The sequence below is a fragment of the Canis lupus genome, chromosome 16 (assembly GCF_011100685.1).
Source record: "Canis lupus familiaris isolate Mischka breed German Shepherd chromosome 16, alternate assembly UU_Cfam_GSD_1.0, whole genome shotgun sequence".
Classification (NCBI taxonomy): Eukaryota; Metazoa; Chordata; class Mammalia; order Carnivora; family Canidae; genus Canis; species Canis lupus.
The window spans coordinates 15,127,901-15,155,343 of NC_049237.1; the positions used below are offsets into that span (position 1 = coordinate 15,127,901).

At 50.9% G+C, this 27,443-nt stretch overlaps 1 protein-coding gene across 5 annotated transcripts; it reads right to left on the reverse strand.

The window, feature by feature from the left end:
- Positions 1-1,660: 1,660 nt before the first annotated feature.
- ZNF746 (zinc finger protein 746) lies at positions 1,661-26,339 on the reverse strand. Of its 5 annotated transcripts, none has more exons than XM_038559637.1 (7): positions 26,261-26,339; positions 21,670-21,969; positions 21,460-21,541; positions 20,204-20,317; positions 6,915-7,106; positions 6,280-6,405; positions 1,661-4,916 (listed from the first exon to the last, which is right to left on the reverse strand). In XM_038559637.1, the coding sequence occupies exons 2-7, from the start codon at positions 21,952-21,954 to the stop codon at positions 3,850-3,852; spliced, it is 1,866 nt and encodes a 621-aa protein (XP_038415565.1). In that variant the 5' UTR covers positions 21,955-21,969; positions 26,261-26,339; the 3' UTR covers positions 1,661-3,849. The 5 variants fall into 5 exon arrangements, with proteins under 5 accessions (XP_038415565.1, XP_038415563.1, XP_038415562.1 ...); XM_038559635.1 differs by lacking the exon at positions 26,261-26,339 and adding an exon at positions 25,003-25,069 and having other exon boundaries at positions 1,661-4,913; XM_038559634.1 differs by lacking the exon at positions 26,261-26,339 and adding an exon at positions 25,003-25,069.
- Positions 26,340-27,443: the final 1,104 nt, after the last annotated feature.

Genomic DNA, 27,443 nt, shown 5'->3' on the forward strand with positions numbered 1-27,443 from the left:
TGGGGCAGGACGAGGTGGGAGTTACACCCTTGAGGCTCAGGAGGAACCTCAGAGGAGGAGGGGTTATCTTCCCAAGACTGAAGACATAATAGAGTAATAGTTAAAGGGGCCAGCACAGTCCTCAAAGGTCTTGATGCCATTGAAATGCTTAAGGCACAATTGATCCCTCTCATCTTAAGTCTGCCTGGGAGCAGGACAAAGATGTACCACTGCTACATAATGGAAAGTCAGAAGGTATGGGGGCCATCTCTGGAGGCATCAGGAATAGAATGAAGTTGTGGAAAGATGAAGAAAAGATGTCAGGAGTCGGGCAGCAGAGGGTGGCTGAGACGAAGGAATGGCTAGGCATGATGAACCTCAAATGTTATAACATGGGAGCATCCGCGGAGGATTTGGCCTGGCCTCAGACAGGAGGTGAGAAATGCCCTGGGACTTAGGGTAGTAAGCCAGACATGGCCCCCCAAAGCTGTCCACATCCTAATTTCTAGAATCTGTGAATATGGTACCCTACAAAGCAAAAGGCACTTTGCAAGTGGGATTAAATTAGAATCTTCAGATGAAGGGATTGTTCTGGGTTATCTAGGTGGGCCAAGAGTCGTTGCAAGATTATTTTAGAGAGAGAGGGAGGGAGGCAGGAGAGTCAAAGTCAGAAAAAGATGTGATGATAGAAGCAGAGGGTGGCAAAAAAAAAAGAAAAAAAAAAAAAAGAAAAGCAGAGGGTGGAGTGACTCGCACAGGAGAGGGCTGTGAACCAGGACGTGCAGGTGACCTCTACAAGCAGGAAAAGGCGACACAATGGATTCTCATCTGGACTCCAGGAGGAACACAGCCCTGCTGACACCTTGAGTTTAGCTCTGTAAGATTCATTTTGGACTTCTGACTTCTAGAAGCATAAAATGAATCTGTACTGGTTTAAGCCATAAAGTTTGTGGTCATGTGTTAGAGCAGCAAATGGACACTTGAAAGGACTGCAGTGCTTTGGCCTAAGCAGGCTGCTTCTGAGCGGTACCTCAGCCTGAGGTGCTTGCCTGGTCTCCTAACCACTGATAGGGTACTCCCCTTTCTGGATGTTGATACTGAACTCTACCCCCGCCCCCCAAACCCTGTCCTGCCCACGTTCTCTGTTTTGAGAGTGCACCCAAGCTAGAGCTTAGGAGTCGTCCACTGAGTGAACAACTAAATGGTTGGGAGCTTTGGTGTGATACATGGGGTTCCTGCCCACAGGGCATGTGGCAACACCTGGGCCTGGTGCTGGGGTAGATGTATGGTGAGCTGGGCAGACACCAGAAGTGTCCCTCGTTGATTTCCAAGGACTGGAGACAGGTCCAGTGGGCGGGGAGGGCGGTGGACAAGAGGCACACTTGAAAGGGGCCAGAGCTACTGGTAAGGAGTGACGCCATCCTCACAATGGCCCTGGATGAGGCCCACTTTTGCTCCTTCCCCATCTCCCACTCCCATGCCCTTGTGGCAGTTTGAGGCAGATTTTATTTTACATTTTCTGTAAAATAAATTTTACAGAATTTTACTGATCATTTTCTTAAAACGACAATGATCAAAATGAAAACGACTGAAAATAGGAGCTAAAACATTAACAATTGTTAACTCTGGTTGACGGGAACATGGGTGTCAGCGCAACACAAACGCCACGGGCGGACTTCACTTCCGGACCAGGAACACAACCACCACAGGCACCGTCAGTCCTTTCTTCACCTCCGCCCAAGACAAGATGCAAAGAGAGAACATCCTGCATCTGCTTTTCTTTGATATTCTGCCATTTTCCCCCCAGGCCTAGCTTCATGCCCCGCATATCAAATTACATGAAGCCAAGTTACATAAACCATGATTATATCCTGAAGCAAAGTGACTGGATGTGTCACAGTTGTCCCTCCGCAGAGTCTAACTTCTCTGGATTCTTGCACTCGCAGCCCTCAGGGACAGCGGCCCCCTGGGATCAAGGTGACCAAGGGCAGGAGGACGGTGTGAAGAAGCTGGCCACATAGCTCCGAGCGAGAAGTATTTCGAGGTTCATCAGTGCCCAAGGTACATGGCTAAGAATGGAACCAACCAAAGTGCCTTGGTGCTGGTTAGGTTTTATTTTAACAGGATGTTTCCTCTTCATTTGTTTTTCAAAATATCAGTTATATCAATATTAGAAGTGTAAACAGGTACAAAATATACAGTACATAGAAACAATTTTTCTTAACTAGTCTATTGCCTAATAAAAGTACGCATGAGGGAGCTGACTGAACGGATGCCATGGTCTCTTGCTCCTCAGGGGAAACAAATTACCCATTTCGGGGTACTTACTCAGGGGGGGAGGGAATCAGTGGCTGCTCCAACAAAACGGGAATGGATTCTTGTGTGGTAGGGACAGCATTGTGGTAGAATCAAGAGACTTGGGCCATTTCTGATTCTACCTCAAAGATGTCAAACGGGAAATGAGCAAGCCCTTGCCCCTGACCCAGCCACTCAGACCTGCCACCGCGCGCCCTCTGTGGGGATGAGCTCACAGACCCAGAAGGCCAGTGCTCAGCTACATCCTGACCCCTGACGATTTTGCTCAGGTAGATGTGGTACAGATCTTAAGAGGGTGAAACCAGAAACCTTCCCTCCTCCCATGGATGGGCCTTGTCTAATCTGAGGCTCTCCTCAAAGGCTGGCACAGCAAGGTGCGCCCCCCGTGTGAGGCTGGGATGTGTCCCCCTTGAGGAATTTATTTCCTCGTCTCTAACAAGAAAGAACACTTGTCCTGCGTGCTTCACAAGGTCACAGCAATCAAATGAGACGTGAAGTGAAAGCATTTTGACAATGAAGAAACACTACACAGAAAAGAAAAGAGAAGCATCTCACTGGAGTGGAAAGCAGCCCCACGTGGGGGTGGGCAGGCCACGCTTTGTTTCTGGCTCTGCTGGTATCTGACATTGAAGGGTTCCACTTGCCCGCCTCTGCCTTCTCCCCTCTGCAGCTCTACCACTTGGTGTTCAGATAACTCCACATTATAAGGCCCTGAGTCACCTCACAGGGTGACACCACCTAGATCCCTTTTGATAGGGGTGACAGATGGCCAGTCATAGGCCAGCACTATGGGGGGGCCTTTTCAGGTAGAGGAGAGCTGGGAAATGGGACGGGCTACTGGTGGACAAGTCCTTCTCCCAGTTGACACGAGGTGGGGGGGGGCGATCCACAACTGAGGAGCTGGTGCTGACTTGGGGTGGGGAGCTGGAGCCCCAGGCCCAGATCTGCCCGGGGCTGAGCACAGCCTGTGGGATGGAGGTCTCAGCAACCCCAAATCCTCGGCCACCACCAGCCCATCATTCCATCCCTTGGAGTCAGTGGGGCCACGGAAGTCTACCACCCCACCCCACCCCACCCCCACCCCCGAGTCCCGGGCTGGCCAACTCCCGGTTCGCTCACCGTCAGGCCTGGTAAGGCCATGGCCGGCACAAACACACACTCCGGAACCAAAAGTACACTACGAAGTTTAAACTGGTACTACGACTATTTTCCAGCTTTTTTTTTTTTTTTCCTCAAGAATTAAAAAAAAAAAATTCATAATTAAATTACTTAAAATTCTAGGCTGCTCAGTTTCACAATCAGAGAATTCTACTTTGTTTCGAGGTGGAAGCCGGATAGTTTCTCTTTCTCCAGTGATCAGTTCGGCAACTCGGAAATTTGCTTTCCCCGGGGCCCCGCTTTCACCGCCACCCCGATGTCCAACTCGATGTCCGCAGGTGGGACTTCCGACCTCCGCGGCCTGGGCTGGGGGTGGGGTGGGCTGGGGTGGGGCAACAGGACCGGGAGCCCCCCTCCAGCCAGCCCGGGGGTGGGGTGACGGGACGGGGGTGCCCCTCACAGGTCTGCGCCGTCGCTGGGTCCCAGGACGCTCAGGCCACAAGTCCAGTCGGTCACAAGGTCTGTGGAGGCCAGGGGTCCTTTGGCGGCCGGGCTCTTGAAGGGGTCCGGGGGCCCGGCCGGGAGGGGCGGGAGGGGCTGGCCGCGGACCGGGGCCTTGGCCCCCGCCGCGTGGTTGCGCTGGTGCTTGCGCAGGTGGTCCTTGCGGATGAAGCTCTTGCCGCACACGGTGCAGGCGAACGGCCGCACGCCCGTGTGGGTTCGGTAGTGGTCGATGAGCTTGGAGCGCTCAGTGAAGCGCTTCTCGCACTCGGTGCAGGGGAAGGGCCGCTCGCCGGTGTGCAGCATGCGGTGGCGGATGAGGTGCGCCGGGCGCGTGAAGCAGCGGCCGCACTCCCCGCACCGCAGCGCGCTGCCGTCCCGCGCCCCGCTGCCCGCAGCGCCCGGCGCCCCCGGCGCCCCCTCGGGCAGCCCGCAGCCACGCTGGTGCGCGCTCAGGCTGACCTGCAGCTGGAAGCTCTTCCCGCACGTGGCGCATGTGAAGGGCCGCCCTCCCGGGGGTGCCGCGGGGTGCTTCTTCAGGCCCGGCTTGTGGCCGAAGCCTTTGGTCCGGCCGGGATATTTACAGGGGTCGCTGAAGGGTCTCGGGGCCTGGCTGGGGTCCAGCACGGCCTCTCCGGTGTCAGGGGAGCTGTAGGGCACCCCTTCAGGCCCAGTCCTCGGGTTCAGGCCCACGGGGGGCTTACACCTGAAATTCCAGCCCCACCGGACCCCCCCGAAGAGCCAGTCCCCGGGAGGGGTCTCCTCCTGGGCCACTGCGGGGCTGAGCTCACCCATGTCCCGCTCTGGCCGGGTGGGCTCTCTCAGCCCCAGCACAGGGTCTTGGCTGGGGAAGGAGCTGCCCTGGCTTTCCCAGGCTCCTTCCTGGACGGGACTAGGGAAAAACCTTGTGGCTTGGCCTGGTCCAAACAGGGTCCCATGAGCCTCTAGGTCAGTAGGATGCACTGGTGTGGCCACCACCTCCTCTTCCTGGACTTCTGTTTTTATCACAATTTTTACATCTGCTGAGAAAGACAGAAAGACCCAGTATCATTCTGTCCCCACACCTGCTTAGAGAAGGAAGACCGGATACGTGGGTCAGCTTCAGGACTACCACTGCTCAGCCCTACTCTCCCCACCTCAGGATCCAGCTCAGCAGAGCATCCTCCCGGTGGTCATGTGGCTGCCTCCAACTGGGGGGTGAGGACCTTCACAGGTAAAGCCACCATCACATCTGTTCACCACATTACATGTTCACTTTGGCTATTAAAGGCTAATCACACATCTATCCTAAGGTTGAACCACTGATGCCAAGGTTGCCAAGGGGCAAAAAACACAGTGTTGGGCTGAGGTGGATCTGCGATGGTACTTTAACCCCTCCTCCCCCAACACAGACCAGCTGTGGACTTCGGGTGACTTTCTGACCAACAGCTCATCTGTGATACCCTATATCATAGGGTTGTAGGAGGATTAAACCCTATGACATGTCTGAAAGCACTTAGCATGCTATTTGGAAGGTAGCAAGGATTCAGTAAATGAGGCCAGCTACCTAATGATAAATATATTAATGAAATGGTAAAAATGTCTTTGATTTTATATAAATGTATTTGAATCTCACATCTTGAAGTTTTATATCAGGGATCTAGGCTTTTATCACATTTTTTGGGGGGGGGGTGCTAAAATATGATGGAAATGATTAAGGTAATAGGTAACTGGCCTTCAAAACAGGAGTAAATAGAAAAACAATCCCTAAATGTGGTAGTGGTTCTTCCTGATTCTGGCCCTCACATGCCTGTCTTTGGCGGTATTGATATCTAAGAAGCCGTTCTGGTTTGGTTTTGGTGTATCAAGGTCAGCCTGAAGCCAGGGTTGCTGAGTACGGGCAGGAGGGGCATCCTCTCAAGGCATCAGCGTATCAGGGTTGACCAGTTAAGACCATATGAGATAGGAAACAAACTGAGGGTCACTGCAGGGGAGGCGGGTTGGGGGACAGGGAAACTGGGTGATAGGCATGGGGGAGGGTGCGACATGATGAGCACTGGATATTATATAAGACTGATGAATCACTGATCTCTGCCTCTGAGACTGATAATACATTATATGTTAATTAACTGAATTTAAAAAATGAATAAAAAAATAAAAGCTCTAAAAAAAATAAAAGACCATATGAGAAAGGGACAGTTGGAAACATTCTTAAGAAAGGCTGTTCAAGCATAAGACTTTGGAAGGAGATAAAGGACAGACTGTTCAGAGTCCGAACATCACAGACACCTAGCAGCCTGGTGGCTGAAAGGTCAGGGCCGTTCACCAGTAAAAGTGAGGCCCTGGGCTGAGGCCACCTTCCAGGCAGACGTGAGCCCTTCCCGTCCTTTCTCTACCAGCCCATACCTTCTGTGGAGGCTGCCGTGTTGAGCTTCAATGTCCCGTCTGAGCATGCTGAAGAAGGATGGTGGGGAGGGAGGTCCGCCTGCCAGGAAGTGGGTGGGATAGTGGTTGAAAAGTTGGAGTGGACACCTGCAACGAGAGATCAGAGCCCGTGGGTTAGGGGAAGGAAGGGGGCAGAAACCCCGTGGGAAAGGAAGGGCAGGCTAGACCCTGAGATCCTGCTTGGGTCTCTTCTGTGGGAGCATAACAGTCCTGCCTCTCTGCACCAGGTTTTCTTTTGCTCCTTCTCTGAGGCAAAAGGAAGCACAGATGTCACCGGCCTATTTCATATAGTCCTCTCGGTTGCGAGGCAACTGGCAATTTAAATGCCTGATGGTGGGGGCAAGAACAGGAGTGCAGCTGATGAAGTTCAGGCAGAGACATACCAGGACAAGAGCATCACCAAACCGAAGGGGGAGGGGCTTCAAAATATCATTTGGTACGGCCCCCTGCCTTCAGGTGGGGAAACTTCTCAATGAATCAGGCTAGATGTTTGAGAGCCCACAGCCCCCACAGTGCTTCCAGAAGGTCTTTCCCCACACCTTGCCCTTAGTCCCTGTACCTTATTCCTGGTATCTGTTCTAGTTGCGGCCACTCACCAGAGGCAGCATCTGTAGAGACGTCTCCTGCTCCAGAGTCCAGCTGGCTGAGGCCCCATGGCTCCTCCCCGATATCTGGCTGTCCGGTTGCCCATGCCTCTACCCCCAGAGCCTGCTGCTCCTGGAGCTGGAGCTCACCCTCCTGCTTGATCTGCATTAAGAGGTCAGGGGCAGGAACTGGGGGCCCCGAGCCTAAGAAAGGGAAAGTGCATGAACATACAGCATCAGGGCCCCTCGGCCCTCAGGTGGACACACATCCAGCCAAGGAAATGGGACAGGGGCTTACCACGGTCAAACAGCGGAAGAACCTGGTGGGAATGCAAGACCAAAGCAAGCAGGGCCAGTAGAGCCTTCTGGGCAAAGCATGAGGTTACACGGTGTTGAGCACAGGGTAGGATGGGAAAGGGTGAGGAATGCAACAGTGCATTCTCAGGGCTGGACCTCTGGCCCATGGGGAAGACTGAGCTGCTTGCTCTGGGGAAGTCCTGCCCCCACTTTTAACACAGAAATGCTACAGAAAATGCAACCCCAACTATCCCCCAAAACCTTACCCCCATATATGTATATAAGTGAGCAGAAAAGAAAGATTCCAGATATAAGAATCAAAGGGCAAATACAAAGCCAATCAAGAGTTCAAACAGGAGCCAAGTGACCTGGAGAGTTGCTGGAACAGGACACAGGCCTTAGGTGCTGGGCTTTGGTGTCCAGGTGAAGCTGGGAGCACCGCTGAGCTGCCTGCATGAAGCCCGGAGCCAGAAGGCTCTGTCCCATCAGTGAGCTGGGGACTAGTGAAACTCCATCCACCTGAGGGCACTACAAGGAAGCTGCCACCTGCCTGGGGCCATGAGTGGGATGGGACAGCCACCCTAAGAAATTAGAATTTCCCCACATCCACACTGAATTTGTGCCTCCCACATGGTGTAGAGACCCAAAGCTGAGAAATTCACAGAAACGTTGGCTGACCACCATGGCAGCACAGGAGGCCACCCCCAGCACGGGAAAATGCAAACCTGCTCTGCAGGGACACCCCACATCCCCCCACAACTCAGGTCCCTGTGAGAAAACTAAACCTGTAACCAGAAGAGGAGCCAAATGACATGAGAGCTGCAGCTGCATTCACTCCCAAGGAGTAGGGGAAAAAGAACAAAGCTGAAGGATATGGGGACCCAAGTCCCACCCGAGGGACTGACACACCGCAGCCCAAGGGTATCTGGTGCCAGGTCACACCATGGAGTGGCCTGGAGGCTTTCAAGTGGCTCCTGAGGACCTGCAGAGGTGGACAGTGAGTCTCAGGAGGACAGCACTGAGCCATTACCAAAATCACAACCAATCACACGCTAATAGTAAAAGTAGTTGTGTCAGTGGGTCAGCAGAGGTCAAACACTGCAGGATCTGGGCCTGTAGAGATGCCAACCTGGGATTATCATATGCAGAGTATAAAGTTTCATATGGAAAAAACAAAAAGGGGGAGAGGCCGATAAATGAGAGAGTATCAAAACTGACCAGATTTTGGAAAAGAACAAAATACAATAAAATACAATAACTGTAATGTAAAAATCCAATCTATAGGGCAAAAGAACATAACACAAACAACTGAGCAGGGGACAGTGCGCTAACTAGAAGACAGATAAGAAACGATGGATGGAGTTGAAGATATGAAGAGACGTCCACAGTTACTAAGGATAGTACAAAAATGTTCCAGAATAAACAAGCAGGGAGGAGGTGGGCAAGGCGATATTCAGAGAGATAACATTGCAAAATTTCCCAAACTGTTGAAAACTATTGAAAATTAAAGCTGGATCAAGAGGAAGAAATCCATGCCCAGGCATGCTGTGGTAGGAGTCAGAGGCCTGCTTGGCAGAGAGAAAGGCAGATGGCCCACCAGGCCACAATGGCTAGACAGGTGGCTGGCTTCTCAACTTCCTCCTCTCAGCAAAGCATCTTCGAGGGGCTAGGAGAAAGTAACATTCACCTGAGAATCCACAACCCTCAAATACAGGAATGGAACAAGAGTATTTTCAGACACACAAAAACTCCTGTACAAACACAGAATGGGAGTCTGTCACTGACAAACCCACAACAGACTTCTATTTGGAAAAAAAAAAAAATTCTCCTAAAATTCACCTCTAAAATTCTCCTAAAATTCACCTCTAAAAGAACAGAAACAGGGACGCCTGGGTGGCTCAGCAGTTAAGCATCTGCCTTCGACCTGGGGCGTGATCCTGGAGTCCCAGGATCGAGTCCTGTGTCGGGCTCTCTGCATGGAGCCTGCTTCTCCCTCTGCCTGTGTCTCTGCCTCTCTCTCTCTGCGTCTCTCATGAATAAATAAATAAAATCTTAAGATAAATAAAAAAAAAAATAAAAGAACAGAAACAGAACATAGAACTTTCAAACTAATTAAAAATAATAGTTTGAGGAAGAATCTAAATGGAGAACTCGCAAAGGAGGGGTAGTAAAAAAAGAAATATAGAAAAAGTGGTCTAAAGTCAAAACACAATTCAAGATGGTGGGTGAGAATCCGAACACGCTAGTGACCACAATCAGCACTGTCCGTTGGAGAAACTGGGCAGGCCACATAGCTCATTCTAGATTTTCTAGTACTATGTAAGTAAGTAAATAAATAAATAGAAACAGGTGAAATTAAGTTTAACAATAGTTTACTTAACCCAAGCTAATTAAGATATTATTTGTCAAAATGTGTGGTCTATGTCTACAATGGTAGTACTTAGAGGAATTTTATGACCTCGTATGTTTATATTAAGAGAGGGGCACCTGGGTGGCTTAGTTGGTTAAGCTTCTGCCTTTGGCTCAGGTCATGATCCTGGGGTCCTGCAATCGAGCCCTGGGTCGGGCTCCCTGTTCAGCTGGGAGCCTGCTTCTCCTTCTCCCTCTGCCTGCTGCTCCCGCTGCTTGTGATCTCTCCCTCTCTCTCTCAAATAAATAAATAAATAAAATCTAAGAGAGAGAGAGAGAGAGAGAGAAGATAGGTAGAAAACTAAGGGTCAAGCAGTCAATGCAAGATACAAGAAAAGAACTAACCAAAAAACAAAAAAAAGAAATAACATCAACAGAAATCCTTTGAAAAGTAGAAGACAAGAAATTATATGAGAGTGTAAATTAACAAAAGAGAACACAAAGATAGAATATAGAGAGCCAAAAGCTGTTTTTTTGAAGAGAATATTATGCCACTATATCTAACAGATTATCAAACAAAAAGGAGAAAGCACCAATAACCAACAAGGAGAATGAAAAAAGAAAGTGATTATAGGAACAGCAGAGATTAGGGGTGCCTGGGTGGCTCAGTTAGTGAAGCGTCTACCTGGGGCTCAGGCAGTGATCCTGGGATCCTGGATGTAGCCCCACATCAGGCTCCCTGCTCAGCAGGGAGTCTGCTTCTCCCTCTCCCCCTCCCCCTGCTTTCTCTCTAATGAATAAATAAAAAATTTAAAAAGTAGCAGAGATTAAAAAGATAACAAATAATTTGTAAACTCTGGAGAAATGGACAAATTCCTTAGAAAAACTAGAACTTGCTAAAACTGACTAAAAAATAGAAAACCTGAGTAGTCCTATACCTATTAAACAACTTAAATCAGTAGACAAGAATCTCACCTACAAAGAAAACTAGAACCTAGATGGCCTCACAAGTATTTTTTACTCAAAATTCAAGGAACGGGTAATTCCAATATTACACAAACCCTCTGAGCAAATAAAAAAGGGATCACATCATAGCTTATATCTTTAATATCAAAAGTAGACAGAGTCTGAGAAAGTAAAATCATATAGACCAGTCTCACTCATGAACAAAGATTCAAAAATCCTAAACAAAATAACTAGAGTATTAAATCCAGCAATATATATATAAAGGATGATGACTAAGTTAGGTTTATTCCAAGATTACAAAATTGGATTAAAATCACACAATTTATCATATTAGCAAGTTAAAGGAGAAAAACACATAATCATCTCAACAGACATCAAAACAGTATTTTTTTTTTTTTTTTTTTTTTTTTTTTACCAAAACAGTATTTTAGAAAAATTGAATGTCTATTCTTTTTAGGAATATCTAGTCAACTGGAAATCCAGGCAGCTTCTTTAACCTAATAAAAGGGCACTGATAAACTTTTAACAAATGTTAGATGCAATGTGAAAAGTTTAAAAGCATCTTTTTGTTGTTGTTGTTCAAAGATCTTATTTATTTATTTATGAGAGACAAACAGAGGGAGGTAGAGACATAGGCAGAGGGAAAAGCAGGCTCCCTGTGGGAAGCCCGATGTGGGACTTGATCCCAGGACCCCGGGATCACGCCCTGAGCTGAAGGCAGATGCTCAACTACTGAGCCACCCAGGCATCCCTAAAAGCATTCTCTTTAAAATCATTAACCAAGGATACCGCTATCACCACTTCTATTTAAGGATTTCTTGTAAGTTCTCAGCCAGCACCATAAAACAAAAGGAAAATAAACCATAAAGATTTGAAAGGAAACAAAAAAGTCTTATTACTCCTAGAGGATATGATTCTCTTTTCAGAAGATCTGAGGATCAGCAGACAATTATTAGAACTGTTATTAGCCATAAGGAGATTTTGAGCAAGGTTCTTAGAAATATCAATAAATATAAGACAAATGGATTTTTGTACACTTTCAAAAAGGGTTTTAAGGGAGTCCATCAAATACTATTTTTCTTCCCTGTCCTGGAGCTTAACAGAGAAATAAAAGAGGAAGGCAGGTGAGGGTAAGCTAGTTTTACTACTGATAACTGAAAATTACCAGTGGGCAAGAGGGATCCTAGTACTGACTCTAGGATAGGAAGTCCCCCACTGGACCATAGTGAAGGAACCTATACCAAGCAGAGCAACAGAGATGGCCTGGCCCCTGGAGGTGGCCAGGTGCTCCAAGGGAGGAAGATGGATGGGCAAGGACTATGCTTGTCCAACTCTGCTTGCACACTCTCTGATGATGAGGTATGTTCCTGGTGGGCTCCGTGGAGGGATGCCCGGGGGCAGAGAGAGAGAGACAGGATATCATATAATTGAGCCTCTACTACATGAGAAAAAGTGCTGGGAAAAGGAGTTCCCTGCCCACCCTCCCCAGCCCCCAGCATATGCCAGCAACAAACAAAAAGTAGGTCAAAAAAAAGGCACCACTGGGGCACCTAGGTGGCTCAGTTGGTTAAGCTTCTGATTCTTGGTTTAGGCTCAGGTGCTGATCTCAGGGTCATGAGACTGAGCCCCGCTTTGGGCTCTGTGCTAGGTGTGCAGCCTGCTTAAGATTCTCCCTCCCTCTGCTGCTCCCCTCCCAGCTCTTAAACTCTCTACAAAAAACAACAAAAGGCACCACTGATAATACATGGAAAAAATTTTAAAAATAATACAAGGAACCTAGGAATATATCTAACAACAACAAACTGTACAATACAAGATCTTCTTTGGAGAAAATTCTAAAACTTCATTGAGGCATACCAGACAAATGAGCTAAATGGAGGGGCTTAGGCCATTCACAAATAACATGCCTCAAAACAAAACAAAACAAAAACAAATAACATGCCTCCATATAGCAAAGGGATCCGTTCTCTCCAACGTGATTAATAGGGTGAATACAATTCCCATCACAATCTCAACTGGATTTTTCATGGAACTTGGTATAAGGTAATTAGGAAGATGAACCCAAAGAGCAAAGGAAAAGAAGACCCAAAGAGCTAGTGAGAAAGAACCAGGGTTCCGGCCTCGCAGCCAAGAGCCTGAATGTGAAAGACAGAACTCTTAGAAAAAGATGTGAGATCTTACTGCCTTGAGGTAGGGGAAATTTCTTAATTGTGACCAAAAAAAAGGACAAACCATAAAGGTAAAGTCCAAGTACATTAAAATCAAAAGCATCTGTTCTTTAAAATATACCATATATGGAGAAGATATTGGCAATACACACACCTGAGAAAAAGATTAACACGCAGAACATGAAAGGAGCTTCTACAAATGAGTAAGTAACGGGAAAACAAAAGAAAAACGCACAAAAGCCATAAACAGGCATTTCACAGAAAAGGAAAAACAAATGGCCTATAAACAGAGGGTATAATGTTCAGTCTCCTTAATTAGGAAAATGCATGTGTTAAAATAGGAATCTTCAACCAATGCACTCCTACCCGATGGGCAGAAGTGAGGATGTGAGGCATTTCCAGGGCTGGTGAGGATGAGGTGCCATGGGGACCTGTTGTTGTTGTTGGGCGTCTGGGCACTGTGCACAGGTGCTGGCGGGTGGGGCCCCTTTACGGAGCACTCCCAGATGTTACCTGGAAAAGTCGAACATGCACCTTTCCTACGACCTGGCTGTTCAATCCTGGGACTACACCTAGGGAAACTTTTACTCATGCACCACAATGTTCACAACAGCATTGTTCCTAAAAGCAAAAATGTTAGAAACAACACAAGCGCCCATCAACAGAAGGAAGGAATGCACTGTGTCCCAGTCATAAAACAGAAAACCATACAGTCATGGGAAGGAATGAGGGCAGCTGTACTGTGTCACCATGGATGATTCTCAGAAACAATGTCCAGTGAGGAAAGCAAGCTAAAGAAGAATATAGATGCTGTGATCTCATTCATAAAAAGTTCACAATGTTATTTAGGAACATATACATACGGTATAAAAATGTAAAGAAAAGCAAGGGATGGATCACGTCTATGTCTGGATTTTCTGTTTATTTGTAAAAGGAAGGGAGGGGGATGGGATCAGAGAGGGTGATGGAAGGTTCTGGTTGTGACCTATTTCTGATGCAGGGGTACTGAGAATGTGGGGGTCCACGCTTATTCTCTAAGGGTTACATGGATTTCATTCTTTTTTTTAAATTTATCTATTCATGAGAGATACAGAGAGAGAGAGAGAGAGAGAGAGAGAGAGAGGCAGAGACATAGGCAGAGGGAGAAGCAGGCTCCATGCAGGGAGCCCAACGTCAGATTCGACCACAGGTCTCCAGGATTAGGCCCTGGGCTGAAGGCAGTGCTAAACAGCTGAGCCACCCAGCTGAGCGACCTGGGGTGCCCATAGATTTCATTCTCTACCCATTTGTTAATGTTATGTATGATACAGTTACAATGTTTTAAAGAAACAAAACACAAAATTAAGAAAGCAAAACCAACAAAACCCATTTGATACAATGCAACACTTGCTCACAGTAACTTCATCCAGAAGTGGAAGGAAACAAAACATCTATAAACTTTTATGAGAGTATCATCAAAAGTCTATGGCAAAAATCATCCTTACTGCTGAGACCTTCGAAGCACCTCGCACAGATCAGGATGCTGGTTATCCCCAGGACTTAACAACATCCTGGCCAAACTGCTGAACAAGAAAAATAATAAAATTTGTAACGATTTTACACTGGATCTTAGCCCAAAGGCTGAGAAGAGAAGTGATAAAAGTTGTAACGATTTTAAAAGAAGAGATAACTTTTGTGTTGTCTACAGAAAAAAAATCCATGAGAACCTAAGCTGACAAGTATTATAAATAATAAGAAAGTTGAGCTAAAGTGGTCTTTTACTAAAGAAAGTCAACAGCAGAGCTGCATACTTGTAATAACTATTTAGAATGAACTTAATGTGAAAATGCCACTCACAACAGAAACAATGATCAGAGAAAATGATGGAGTCTATTCAAGCCGCACAGAAGCCTTCACTTGGTGAGTCTTCTCCTGGGGGAGAGGGGCTCATGTTGTGAGGAGGCTAATTCTCCAGAAATGAAATGAGAAAGTACATGCAGTTCCAATCAAAATTCCAGCAGGATTTTCTGAGAATTTGACATGAAGATTCTGAAACTCAGAACAAAGGTTGAACAATAGCCAAGAAAAGTTTTGAAGAGCAAGTAGGGAAGGCTTGGTCTTCTAGATTGAGGACTTCTTATGAAGCTAAAACAGCAAGTGTTGGCATAGAGGCAGACAGAGACCAAAACACCTGAATAAAGAGCCCAGAAACTGTGCACGCATGCATGGGAACCTGGTTCATCACCAGGCTGGCATTACAAATCATTGGAGAAAAGACAATATTCAGCAGACTTTTTTGGGAAATCAGATGTCCGTGTGTGTGTGGGGGGGGAATTTAAATTCTCCCTGGCAACCTACACAAATATTAATTCTTGAGAGATTAAAGACTTAAATGTGCAAAGCAAAACTTCAAAGTTTTGTCAGAAGATGGAGAAGAAAGTCTTTCTGACCTGGAGTGAGGTAGGGAAGGCTATCCTATGACAGGAAAAGTAGATCATAAAGGAAAAAACTGGTAAGTTTGACTGGACCCCAAATTAAGACATCTATGCAAGCACAACAAAGTTAAAACACCTGCCCCAGACCGGGAAGATACTTGTAATGCAAATAAGAGACAAAGGGTTTGGATCCAGAACCTGTATACAGAAGTCTGAATCAATAAGAGAGTGAAAAGCACCAGTAGAAAAACAGAAAGAGACAATTCACTGAAGAAACCAAATAAACATGAAAAGGATGCTCCACTTCAGTAAGAGTCGGGGAAATGCAAATTAAAATAAGATGTCATTTCAACCTCCATCAGATTGACAAGAATCTAATGCTGAAGGAGGGCAAAGATGTAAGACAACAGGTACTTGTAACTGCTGATGGGAGCAGTACAAGCTGTGTCACCATGGCAATGGTGAGGGTGCCAAGTATGCCCCGTGATGCGGGGGGTCTGCCCTGGGTCTGTTCCCCGGAGAGCCCGCAGTGCAGGGACACAGAGAGACGGGTGTCTCTGTGTCTCTGCCCACTGTGGTATCAATCGTGAGAGTGAAAAATCAGAAACAGCTTAAATGCAAATCAACAGACCAATGGAAGACAAATGGGAACAAAGTTGTTTTGGAGAACAGATATTAAGCATCTGTTAAAATTAATGATCGGGATCCCTGGGTGGCGCAGCAGTTTAGCGCCTGCCTTTGGCCCAGGGCGTGATCCTGGAGACCCGGGATTGAATCCCACGTCGGGCTCCCGGTGCATGGAGCCTGCTTCTCCCTCTGCCTATGTCTCTGCCTCTCTCTCTCTCTGTGTGACTATCATAAATAAATTAAAAAAAGAAAAAGAAGAAAGGAACTTAAAAAAAAAAAAAGAATAAAATAAAATGAATGACAAATCTGAAATACATGATAATTGAGTGATAAATACAATGACATTTATACCATTTCTCAAAACACACGAAACTGTATCATATGTTCCTTGTGGTTACATATATACATAATAGCTTTAAATAAAAGTTTTAAAATGTGGGTAGAAAGGACGAGATAAACATCAACTTCTGGACAACTGGTTACCATGGGGAAGAAGGAGTCTAGGAAATCTAACAAGGAATTTAACACACCTATTTTAATACACAAGTATTTTAAATTCTGTACACTACATACATTCAACAAATAATTGAATTCCTACTCTGTGCTAGTCAGTATTTGAGGGGCCTGAAATGATCGTATGAACACAAGAAATAAAAGTACTTGTCCTTTTGATATTCACATCTTAATGGGGAGAGCCTGGCCGGCCATACAGAAATCTATAAATATGAAATCTATCATCTGTCTCTCTGAAATATGTGTAATATCTACCTCTATCAACTCTGTAAGTATGAAAGATATATAACAATCTAGAAATACATATACTAGATGATGCTATCTGCTGTGGAACAAACCAAAGCAGGAAAAGGACACTGGGAGTTCTGGGTGGGGAAGGGGGCTGCAATTTTAAATAAGGTGACAATTTAAATTTTAAGTCAGAACCCCAAAGGAGGGAATGGGTGGAGCCTAGGGAGTACCTGAAGGGCATTCCCGGCACAGGGCACTGTGCGTGCAAAGGCTCAGAGCCTGGAACAGCCCCGAGTGTTGGGGGGACAGCAAGGAGGATGGTATGGCAGGAACAGAGGGAGCAAGATATTAACAGAAAAATAAGCCAAAGTATCTGAGTCAGAGGGAAGCCAGTAAGGGGTTTGGAAGCAAAGAACATAGGCCTTACTCCGGGGGACTGAATAGTGCAGGAGTGGGCAGGCTGGTTGGGAGGGGAATCACAAGAGATGATGGGTTTGGGTGGCAGGGTAAAGGAGATGAGATGTGATAGCATTCTGGATGAGTCTGGAGGAAGTGTTAGCTTCTAGAAGTTCCGATGGATGTAGGTGTGAGGAAGGGTCGAGGCTGACCTCTGGGTCTTGGCCTGCAACTGAAGGCCAAGGAGCAGAGGAGACACTGAGTGGAGGGATGAGGGGAGGAAGAGATCTGCTGGGCACGTACTTGGCACAAGATGTCTATCCCATCCAAGTGGAGACAGACTAGGCAGCTAGGGGTGCAGAATTCAGGGAGGAGCTGGACAAGGGCACCATGGGAGCTGTCGGCACAGAGGTGGCATGCAGAGCCCTCACAGCCACTGCCAGGATGGCAAGTGTGGGTGTGGAGGGAGGAGGGAGGATACCGTGACGCACAGAGGTCAGGAAGAGCACCAGGAAACAGAAAAGGAAAGGTGTTAAGTAAGGCAGGAGAAAACCAGGAGAGGAAGTACCATCAAAGAAATGAAGCTGGGAAGAAAGCGAGCAATGGTGGCAAATGTCACCAATGGTAAGACCAGATCTTTAATGCCATGGGGGGCCCCTGTGGCCTTGACAGGAGTATTGATGGAAGGGCCTCCAGAGTGGGAAGAGGAATGGGAGAAAGCAGGCACTGGAGGAGGGTACTCCTGGGGAGCAGGACACGAAGGTAGAAATGGGGCAGTTGCTGCAGGGATGTGGGGTCATGAGTGGTCAGTGCCCAAACTGGACAAGTGACAGCAAAGGCAGAGGCTGGTGGGAAGGATGGGGAGGCAACCCGAGGCCTCACCAAGGTAGCCTGCGCTGGGTCTGATGCCCAGTGGAGACAGGTCTTTGGAGGAAGGGGTGGACACAGCAGCAAACCCAGAGACCAGGGCCTGGGTACAAGCAGATAGGCTGGTGGGGTGGGGGCTGTGAGTTGTTTCCTTTTTTTTTTTTTTTTTTTTCTCAATTAAACAGCGTTTTTTCAACAGGAAAACCATTCTAAGCTGGTGGGCCAAAAAAACACAGTGGGTGATTTGGCCTGTGGGCCAGAGTTTGCCATCCTCTGGGCAATTGAATGGACCAAGGAGACACTGGGTGACTTGGGAGGGCAGTGCTGAAGGCCCCCCAGCCTGCAGGTGAGAAAAACAGGGCTCAGGAGGTCTCTCCAGCTGTGTGCAGCTGCGTGGGAGCAGGTGCAGATTTAACCAAGATTACAGTTCTGCCAGGTGAGTACAATGACGAAGAGGGGTGAGGGGGTGAGGGTGACACTGGGCCAGAGCCTTGGCTGGGCAAAGAGGGAACCCAGGACCAGCTGGACCATGAACGGGCTGGATGCTAGGGTCAGGGCCTAGGAAGAGAGATCTGCAAAAGAAGGAGAGGGGTATGGGGTGGGGACAGGTTCAAACTGAGATGATGGGAGGGGTGCATCACTGTCTGCAGTGGGTGCTGGGGCGGGGAGTGACCTTAGGGTGGGTGGTGGAGGGGGAGCGGAGGCTGGGGACCTCGCAGGGCCTCTGGGAATGCTGCCCTAGCCGGCCAGAATGGCAGGAGCAGAGACAGGGTCTGCAGGAGGCAACTGAGGGAGAGGTGGGGTTTCCAAGGAGGAGGGGAGCACAGGGGCCACATGGAGGAGCAGGGACACGGCTGTCCTGGATGTGAGGAAGGGGTGGGACGCAGTGGATGCAGGCTCCAGGATGCAAGAAGAGCTAGGACTCATTTGGACAAGAATGAGGGGGATGCTCGGGGAGAGCCTGGGGATCTGAGGCCTTGCTAGGGACTGAGTGCCCCAAAGTAGTGGGAAAATTTAGGAACTGAAGACAAGTGGGATGGCAGGTCCAACAAGGGGCTGTGCAAGCACAGACAGGGTGCGGAGCGAGCTGGGGGGTGGGGTAGGGCTTTTCCAGCTGATGTGGGTGGGGTGATAGGGTCCTTGATGTCAGGGGAGGTGGAGAGCGGAATTTGTGTTGGAGGGGAGGGCGTGTCGGGGGTCTTACCAGCAGCCACCGTATTTCTGGGCCCGTTCTCACATTCATGAGTGGCGGGGTGGGAAGCGGAGAGGCCCCCACATCTGTCCCCCCACCCCAGGCTAGGAAGGCAGGCTCCATGTCTAAGCCTCTTCTCCATTCACAGAGCGTTCTGCTTAGTGATCTCTCTGTCCTCCCCTTCCAGCTCTGGCCTTGGCACCTAGCATAGTCTCAAGGGATGTCTGTGGAACTCAACTGGTGACAGCTGTCCTGAACACCGACTGTGTGGCCGGCTCTGCGCATGGGCTGCTCTGGCAGCATGACACTCTACTTGCCTACTTACGGTGGAAGACGCATGTCAGTAATCACAAAGGAAACACAGTAGGACTTTTTTAGTAACACAGGCATTCAGACAAGGGAACCCGAGGCAGGTGGGACAGGCAAGGCAGTTCTGTGCAGAAAGTGGGCTGAGCCTGCAGAGGCAGGGTCTCCTGGCCAGGGATGGACTGTCACCTCCCCGCACCTGCCGAGGGCCTCACTTCAGTAACCTGGCTTTCCTCACGCAGCCACCTGCCTCCTCCTGAACTTTCAGAGGTGCTGGCTGGCTCCAGGAAGATCTGAGGCAGGGATATCGGGTATCCAGATCCACCTTAAATAAATCTGTCGTTATAATCATGTTGAAACACGTGGCCAGCCACTGGGATTGGCTCCTGGCTGGGGGTAAGGCTGGCTCTTCAGAACACTGGGAAGGAATCAAATTTTGTCTTCAACACACTCCTACCTTCCCGATCAATGTCCTATCTTCTCTTCCCCTGATCTGTGCACTGGCTCTATCTCTTTTCTTTTTTTAGAATTTTACTTTTTTTTTAAAATTTTATATACTTATTCATGAGAGACACACACACAGAGAGAGAGAGAGAGAGAGAGAGAGAGAGAGAGGCAGAGACACAGGCAGAGGGAGAAGCAGGCTCCACAAAGGGAGCCCGACGTGGGACTCGATCTCAGGTCTCCAGAATCAGGCCCTGAGCTGAAGGTGGTGCTAAACCACTGAGCCACCAGGGCTGCCCTATCTCTCTTCTAAAAGACTAGGTTTGCTGCCTGTTTTCCGCACTGGGAAGTATTCCTGGAGTGTCTGCAGAGCAGGCTATAGGTCATAACTATTAAAAAACTTAGACTTAAAACATTCGAGTCTGAGGTTTCTTCTTGGCCCTTCCTGGAAAGGTCATACCCCCTGTGGCCCTTTACTTCCCTGTTTCCACCTGACTGCCTGGTGTCCCTTGCCTTCTCTCAGCTCCTCACCTGGACTTGGGTCCACAGGAACATCTGGAACCTTGGGGCCAGGGCGACGCCAGCTGCACGGCTCCTTCCCCTGTTCGGTCTGGGAGAGGACCTCGGGCTTGGAGATGGCATAGTCTGAGGAAGGACACAAAGGTTAGCTTTGGCCATGGAGTCCCATTCAGAGCTGGGGACAGGCAGCCTAGGAATCCAAGAGTGGCCAAGAAATGAAACTTCTAGATTAGTATAGAGCACTGGTTCTCCACCAACAGGCAATTTGTCTCCTAGGGGACATTCAGCAGTTTGGTGTCTTTTTTTTTTTTTTTTAATTTATTCATGAGAGACACAGGCAGAGGGAGATGCAGACTCCATAGAGGGAGCTTGACGCGGGACTCGATCCTGGGTCCCCAGGATCAGGCCCTGGGTTGACGGCAGTGCTAAACTGCTGAGCCATCCAGGCTGCTCCGACATTTTTGATTGTCACGACCGGGGGTTGGGGGGTGAAATGCTCCTGGCACTGGTGGGTCAAGACCAGCTGCTGCTGAACATCCCACATTGTACAGACCAGCCCCACAACAATCATCTGGCCCCAAATGTCAGTGCCCAGGTGAAGAAACACTGGTAGAGTCTCCCCATTAGGCAGCAGTGCATTTCTTCAAACTGAAATATAATGTCACGCCTACACCTGTTCCCATCTTCACTGAGCATGCCTTACTGCCTACAGATCTGAGGTCACACAGAAACCAAAACCGTGCCAAGAGGAAAGAAGCCCTGGAAGGAACAGCCTCTTGGGGCTACCATGTGTGGACCGTGACAGTGGCCCCAGGGTCTGAGGGAGCAGAGCCTCGAGGGATGAAGACAGCACTGGTATGGGAAGCATGGTCTGCCCAGATTCTTCACTAACCCAGAGGAATGTCACCAGAAAGACCACATATTCCTGTAAGAGAAGGCCAAAGGAATCTGGGCCCATGACATCCTGGACCTGAGAGCAGCCAGAGGCTTGACTCTGTCTCAGCAGGACAGAGACGTCCATGCTCCGTGCCTGGTTAGGAGAAATGCCACCACCCCTCTCTGTCTGGCAACCTGTGAACTTCACCGGGTACAGGGAGCTTTTGACTCGGTCACCTGGTACTCATCTTTAGTAAGAGGAGGAAATAACTCTTTGCATGGTCAGAGTTTCTAGTGATTTACACATCCTGGTGACGAAAGCCACCAGCATGGAGAGGAGTTTGGAGACACTCAAAATCACATTTAACAGAAAAATGAGTATCAGGCCTTACCCAGGGACACCAGTGTCTCGTAGTTGCCCCGCATCACGTGCTTGTAGAGCTCCTTCTGCCACTCGTCCAGCTTGCCCCACTCCTGCTCAGAGAGATACATGGCCACATCATCAAAGGTCACAGGCACCTGGAACAGTGTCACGCACGCTCACCCACACACTTACAGGCACCACCCCTCAGGCCATCCCACCCCAGGTGCCTGAGGGATACCTTGGGGACTTCTCCTTTGCTGCCTGGTGGCAGCCGCAGAATCCAGAAATTTCGGTTTTTCAGCAGGTTCTCCATGTTCTCCAGCCGCCTCTGCAGCAGCCCATACTCCTGCAGCAGGGTCCCCAGCACGGCCCACTTGCCCTCCAGCTGGTTCCCGAACTCCACAGCCGTCTTCTCGCAGTCCGCCAGCTTCTTCTCGGCCATCCCTGTCCGCCCTTCTAGGGAAAGCAAGCGGGCAGCCTGCGATTCGATCTTCCTCTCCATGGCCTGAATTGTGGCTGCCATCGTCCACGGAGAAATCTTTCAGAAACAAAGAGAAGTCTGTGACCACTCAATCCCTCCACCACGTTCCTGGAGCCCCTCTCCCCCAGGGGGAGGGGGCTTGGCAAGGGGCGCAGAGCTCCTATTGAAAGTGGGGATTCCCTGTGCCACATGCATGATCTCAGCCTAGCTATCAGCTCCTCTGGGTAACCCAGGCACCACCGATGTGCGCTGTGCACCACCTTCCATCCACGGCCTGGCACTCACTGCCCTGCCCGGTGCCCTCCCGCATTTGCCCATCCCAGCTCTCTGAAGGCAGCACTGCATCTTTTGTAGCACAGCACGTGGCCCGTGGAAGGTGCTCAGTGCAATTCTGTTAAATAAACAGTGACTTAGCACTGCCAGCGCCTTTCAGGGGATAAATAGTAAACTGCAGATTTACTAGAGCCCAGCCAGCACCTCCCATCATAATCACACAGGAACTGTCTACGGATGATGACCTAGCAAAAAAAACAGCTGGTTCACTGAACCGGCACAAACATGAGCATTGCTCAACTGCTTTTTTTTTCCTTTTTTTTTTTTTTTTTTTAAAGCATCTCGTGCCTCTTTTTAATAAACATAAAAATCAAACAGCTAATTCCTCTTCCCCCAGTACAATCAGATGGTCTCCTCCCAGCTGCTCCTCCTTAAACTAAACATCACCATTAGTGTAAATCTCCCCTGGCCAAGAGTTAGACTTTTTGACACAGGTAGTGTGGCTGGTCAAGGGGACAAAATCAACACAGGTCCACTGGGGCCCCAGAGTCTGTTTCTCTCACCATACCCACCCCTCTCAAGGGCCTGAGACATTTTTGTAACTACCCCAGGATCAGTGGCACACCTTACAGATTTTAAGGTAAAACACATGCCATAAGGCTAGACTTTTGTATGTACGACAACTGTCATAAAGCTTCTCCCAAGCAGTGACTTACTTCCCTGTTGCTGGAAAGTTCACATGGTAGCTTGAATGACCTGACTGGCAGTTGGGAGACCCTGAGGAAAGGGCACATTTTGCTTTGGGCAGGGGCTGAACCACCTGCCCAACCCACATCTGAAGGTGGGACCCCTGGGTCAGAGAGAAGGTCCAGACATCTGTGCCTTCTTCTGGCAGTGCCTGAGGACGGATGTTTCCTTACAACATTTTGGAAACTCTTCCCAAACAAATGGCTGGTGACTATCTGCATAATGAAATGACTAGTAGGAACCAGTGTGGGCTCATTTGGAGAAAGTCATCGAGAACTACAGCAAACAGTGAGAGAAGAGTAAGAGCAGAGGCCAAAAAAACAAAAACAAAAACAAAAACAAAAAAACAAAAAACAAAACAAAAAAACAACTGTCAAGCACCATCAGTGCTTCTGTGGTTGTTTGGAGGGAGGCTGCATCAGATGACCTCTGACCCAAAAAAAGGGGCTTTCTCACTTGGTCTCCAAGGATGGGAGCAGCTGGATAGGCAGAGAGCCCCTGGAGGGACTCTTGCTCTCCAGGGGTGGGTGCTTCTGCCCCAAGGCTGCAGGGACTGTGCTAGGCTGGCACCTCAGGCCACCCTTGACAGCTGCTATTCCTTCCTTGCCCTCTTATCCTTTCTGATCAGCCCCTGCCATCTGACTCCAGCCTCCAAGAGTTCGCTCCAGAAGTATCCATTTGATTCATCACCCAGCTCCCCAGCTGCTGAAATCCTATTCAGCCTCCACATGCAGTTGACTGCCATATTACTGCAAACTTTGCGTTGCAGGAAAAGGACACCCGCATAAACTCAACTCCCTTATAAACAGTTAAGGCACACACAGTGTGCTCACCATTTTAATGGGGCAGGGAGCCCTGTATAAGACCTTCACCCCATTTAGTGGGAGGTGGTGGCTGTTTCTGCTCAGACCCAGCTCCTTACTAAATGGTGGGTGGATAATATGGGGCTGTCCTCAGACTCCTGCCAAGGGAGCAGAAGCCCTATCCTTGGGAGGACCTGATGGTAAGAGACTCCAAATTCTTCAAGGACTCCGCACCCACAGGATGAAGTCCAGGCATTAAAACCCCTTCCAACTCTCCCTGCAGCCTTCTCTCCCACTGCCTCCCTACCAAAACCATCTCCCAGGGAGCAGTGACTGCTTTCTAGTCCTTGAACATGCTGGGCACTGTCTTCTCTCTGGGAGTGCCAGCCAACCTCCCTACCTGAAAAGTTCCACTGGTCCACTCCGCCAGATGAAATCCTAGCCTTCCCTAAAAGCCCAGCTCAAATCACAGAAGCACAGGTCAGGAAGGGGTGCCAGCCCCTCCCTCTCCTTCCCCTGCCCTCCCACAGCACCTTTCTACCTCAATGCAAGAACCACTCACCTCTTTCTGTTTGCACTACTATCACCAGGGTACCTGCCTGATCCCCCAACACACCATATGCCCCTGAACACAGACCAACTGTGTCTTTTCACACACTTTCTAGCTGTGCGATCCCAGGCAAGTTAACTTCTCCAGGCCTCGGGTGTTTCTTTTGTGTGACGGAACGAGCACCTACCCTACAGGTTTGTTGTGAGGACAAAATAACGCTAACAGGGCTGGTGCCTGCCTGCTTCTACAAGAGGGAGCAGCTGTCTTCCGCCCCGACCTCGATCGGGCTGGGCACTCGGTGTGTGCGGAATCCAAGCCGCTTCGGACACCTCCCAGGTGCCACCAGGCCGCTGGGGGGAGCTGGGGGGTAGGAACGCTGAGGCAGAGCGGTGGGCAGAGAAAGGAGGCGCGGGGTGGGGGGCGCGGAGATGAAGGGGCCAGCGGATGGGGCGGGGGCAGGAAGCCGCGGAGGGCTGCAGGAACTCGGCGTGGGGCGGCCTCCGCTGCGGGCTCGGCCGGTGCCGCCCAGCTCGGGCTCGGCCGCGGATGGGGGCCCGACCGGGGCGCCGTAGGCCCCGGCGGACCCCGCGCCCCGCTCGCCCGGGCCCAGGCCCGGGAGCCCGGCGCGGCCCACGGAGCCCCTCCCCGGGGCCTGCGGCGCCGAGTGCTGGGCCCGGGCCCCGAGTCCGCGCGTCGGTGCGCGCGGGCCGCCCTTACCGGAGCCGCGGCCGCCTCGGCCATGGCCGTGCGCTGTCCGGCCCGGCCCGGAGGAAGTCGCCGCCGCCGCCGCCGCCGCCGCCGCCGCCGCCGCCGCGCGGCTCCACGCAGGCCGGCCCCCGGCCTCTCCGCAGGCGGCGCCCGCCCGGCCCAGCCGTCCCCGCCCGCGTCGCCGCGCTCCTCGCTGGCCGGCCCGCGCCGCTCCGCCCGCAGACGCGCCGCCGCCGTCAGCGCCCGGCCGGTCCACACTGCATCCTGGGAGCCGGCGCAGGCCCGTGAGGCTTCCTGGAGGCAGCGCGGCCGCACAGCCCCACCTGCAGCCCGGAGAGGCGAACGGCAGGCGCGGCGCCCGCCCCGCCCCGCCCCGCCCCGCCCCGCCCAGCGGCCCGCCGACCCACCCACCCGCCGGACCACCCGCCCGCGGATCACCTGGATCTGGGTCTTCCGACCCACCCGCCTCCTGACCCCCCGCCTCCGGACCCTCCGACCCCCTCCCGGGCGCCCCTCCCCGGCCCCCCGACCCCCCGCCTCCGGACCCTCCGACCCCCTCCCGGGCACCCCTCCCCGGCCCCCCGACCCCCCGGCCTCCCGACCCCCCGACTCCGGACCCTCCGACCCCCTCCCGGGCGCCCCTCCCCGGCCCCCCGACCCCCCGCCTCCGGACCCTCCGACCCCCTCCCGGGCGCCCCTCCCCGACCCCCCGATCCCCCGGCCTCCCGACCCCCCGCCTCCGGACCCTCCGACCCCCTCCCGGGCGCCCCTCCCCGACCCCCCGATCCCCCGGCCTCCCGACCCCCCGACTCCGGACCCTCCGACCCCCCCGACTCCCCAACCCACCGGCCTCCGACTCCCCGACCGCTCCACTCCGGACCTTCCGACCCCCCTGACCCCCTGACCCCCTGACCCCCCCACCCCCCCACCCCCCCGACTCCCCGACGCCCCGACGCCCCCGACCTCCGGATCCACCAGTCCACCCGCCCGCCGACGCTGCCCGCCCCACCGGCCTCCTGACCCCGGCCCCCTGACTCACTGACCCACAGACCCACTTGGACCCACGGGCGCTGTCCGACCCACGGGCCAGCCGACCTGCCAGCCCCCCGACCCCCTGAACCACCGACCACCGACGCGGCTTGACTCAGTTTTCCCGACCCCTCCCGACCCCCCCCCCCCCCCCCCGCACCAACGCTGCCACACCCACTGGCCCCTGACCTCCGACCCACTGGCCTCCAGACCACCCCCCCCCCCGCCCGGGACCCACCGGCCTACAGCCCGGTGTGCACTCAGTCACCGCCCGGACCCCGCACCCGACCCGCCGCCCTCGCGCTCTGGACCCCACGCGCCCGAGACCCGCTCATCAAAGCTCCAGGGACCAGCCGCGCGGGGGTGGGGGTGTGACCGCGGCGACAGCAGCCGCTCTCCCTGCGAGCCCAGGGGACCAGCGCCTTCTCCCACGAGGGCTCCCGCCACGTCGCCTCTGCTGCTCTAGGTCCTGCCAGGCAATCTGGGCTTTTCATGTATTTATTTAGTCAGACAGCTGTAGCTCACGTCTGTGTTGGGTTGAGATGGAATAAATCCTTCCAACAATAGGAAAATAGTCGGGTAAATCCCGGTAGGCAGCCACTTAGAATTCTCTGTAATGTGTTTATTATTTATAACAAATATTTCTAAATGGAATGAACACAATACCATATTTATAATTATTTTGGTGAAGAACTTGGTGTGGGAAGATGTTCGTGGTATTTTAAGAGGAGAAGCCTGTCCAGAATGATCTCAGTCTTGTGTAAAAGAAAAAAAACACACGTGCCAGTTTGGAGGCATATAGATGAACACAGAGTAGTTTCCGTTTTCCTTCACAGTAAGACCACGGGCCGTTTTTACACATTTTCTAACATTTTATTTTTCCAATCCGTGTTTTTATTTTGTAGTGATAAGAACCATTTTTAAAACAAAAAGGCGACAAGAATTAAATAAATAAACGGAAAAACTCCTTAAGAGGTAAACCCAGGCTCGCGGATGGAAGGAGCCTTGGAAGGGGGCCCCCATGTGGTCACAAAGCCGCATTTCGAACTTTTCCTAAAGAGGAACCTACGCCCCACGTGGTCCAGCCCTCTGCTGGGCTTTGGGGTCTAGCAGACCCGGGTCTTCACTGGCTCTTCGCTTTCTCTCCACCATCCTGGCCTGAGGGTAGAGAGCAGAGGTCATCGCAGATGCATTCTTCTCTGTGTGTAAAAGCGGAGCCTCCCTAGGAGTGGGGGTGAGGGGGACACTTTGCTCAGGAGTCTGCTTCCTGAGCCTGATTCTCTTTTTCTCACTGATGTTAGCCAGGCTGTTGCTTTTCTTTCGTTCGTTCTTTCTCCTACCACCCCCCCCCCCCCCCGCTTTTTTTCACTTTATTTATTCATGAGAGACACACAGAGAGAGGCAGAGACACAGGCAGAGGG

Coding starts and splice junctions, on each gene's coding strand:
- ZNF746 (XM_038559634.1), bottom strand. CDS start 25,026: ATGGCCGAGGCGGCCGCGGCTCCG. Junction 21,542..21,669: donor GCAAAGGAGAAGTCCCCAAG/GTATCCCTCAGG, acceptor CTCTCTGAGCAG/GAGTGGGGCAAGCTGGACGA. Junction 4,917..6,279: donor CACGGCAGCCTCCACAGAAG/GTATGGGCTGGT, acceptor TGTCTTTCTCAG/CAGATGTAAAAATTGTGATA.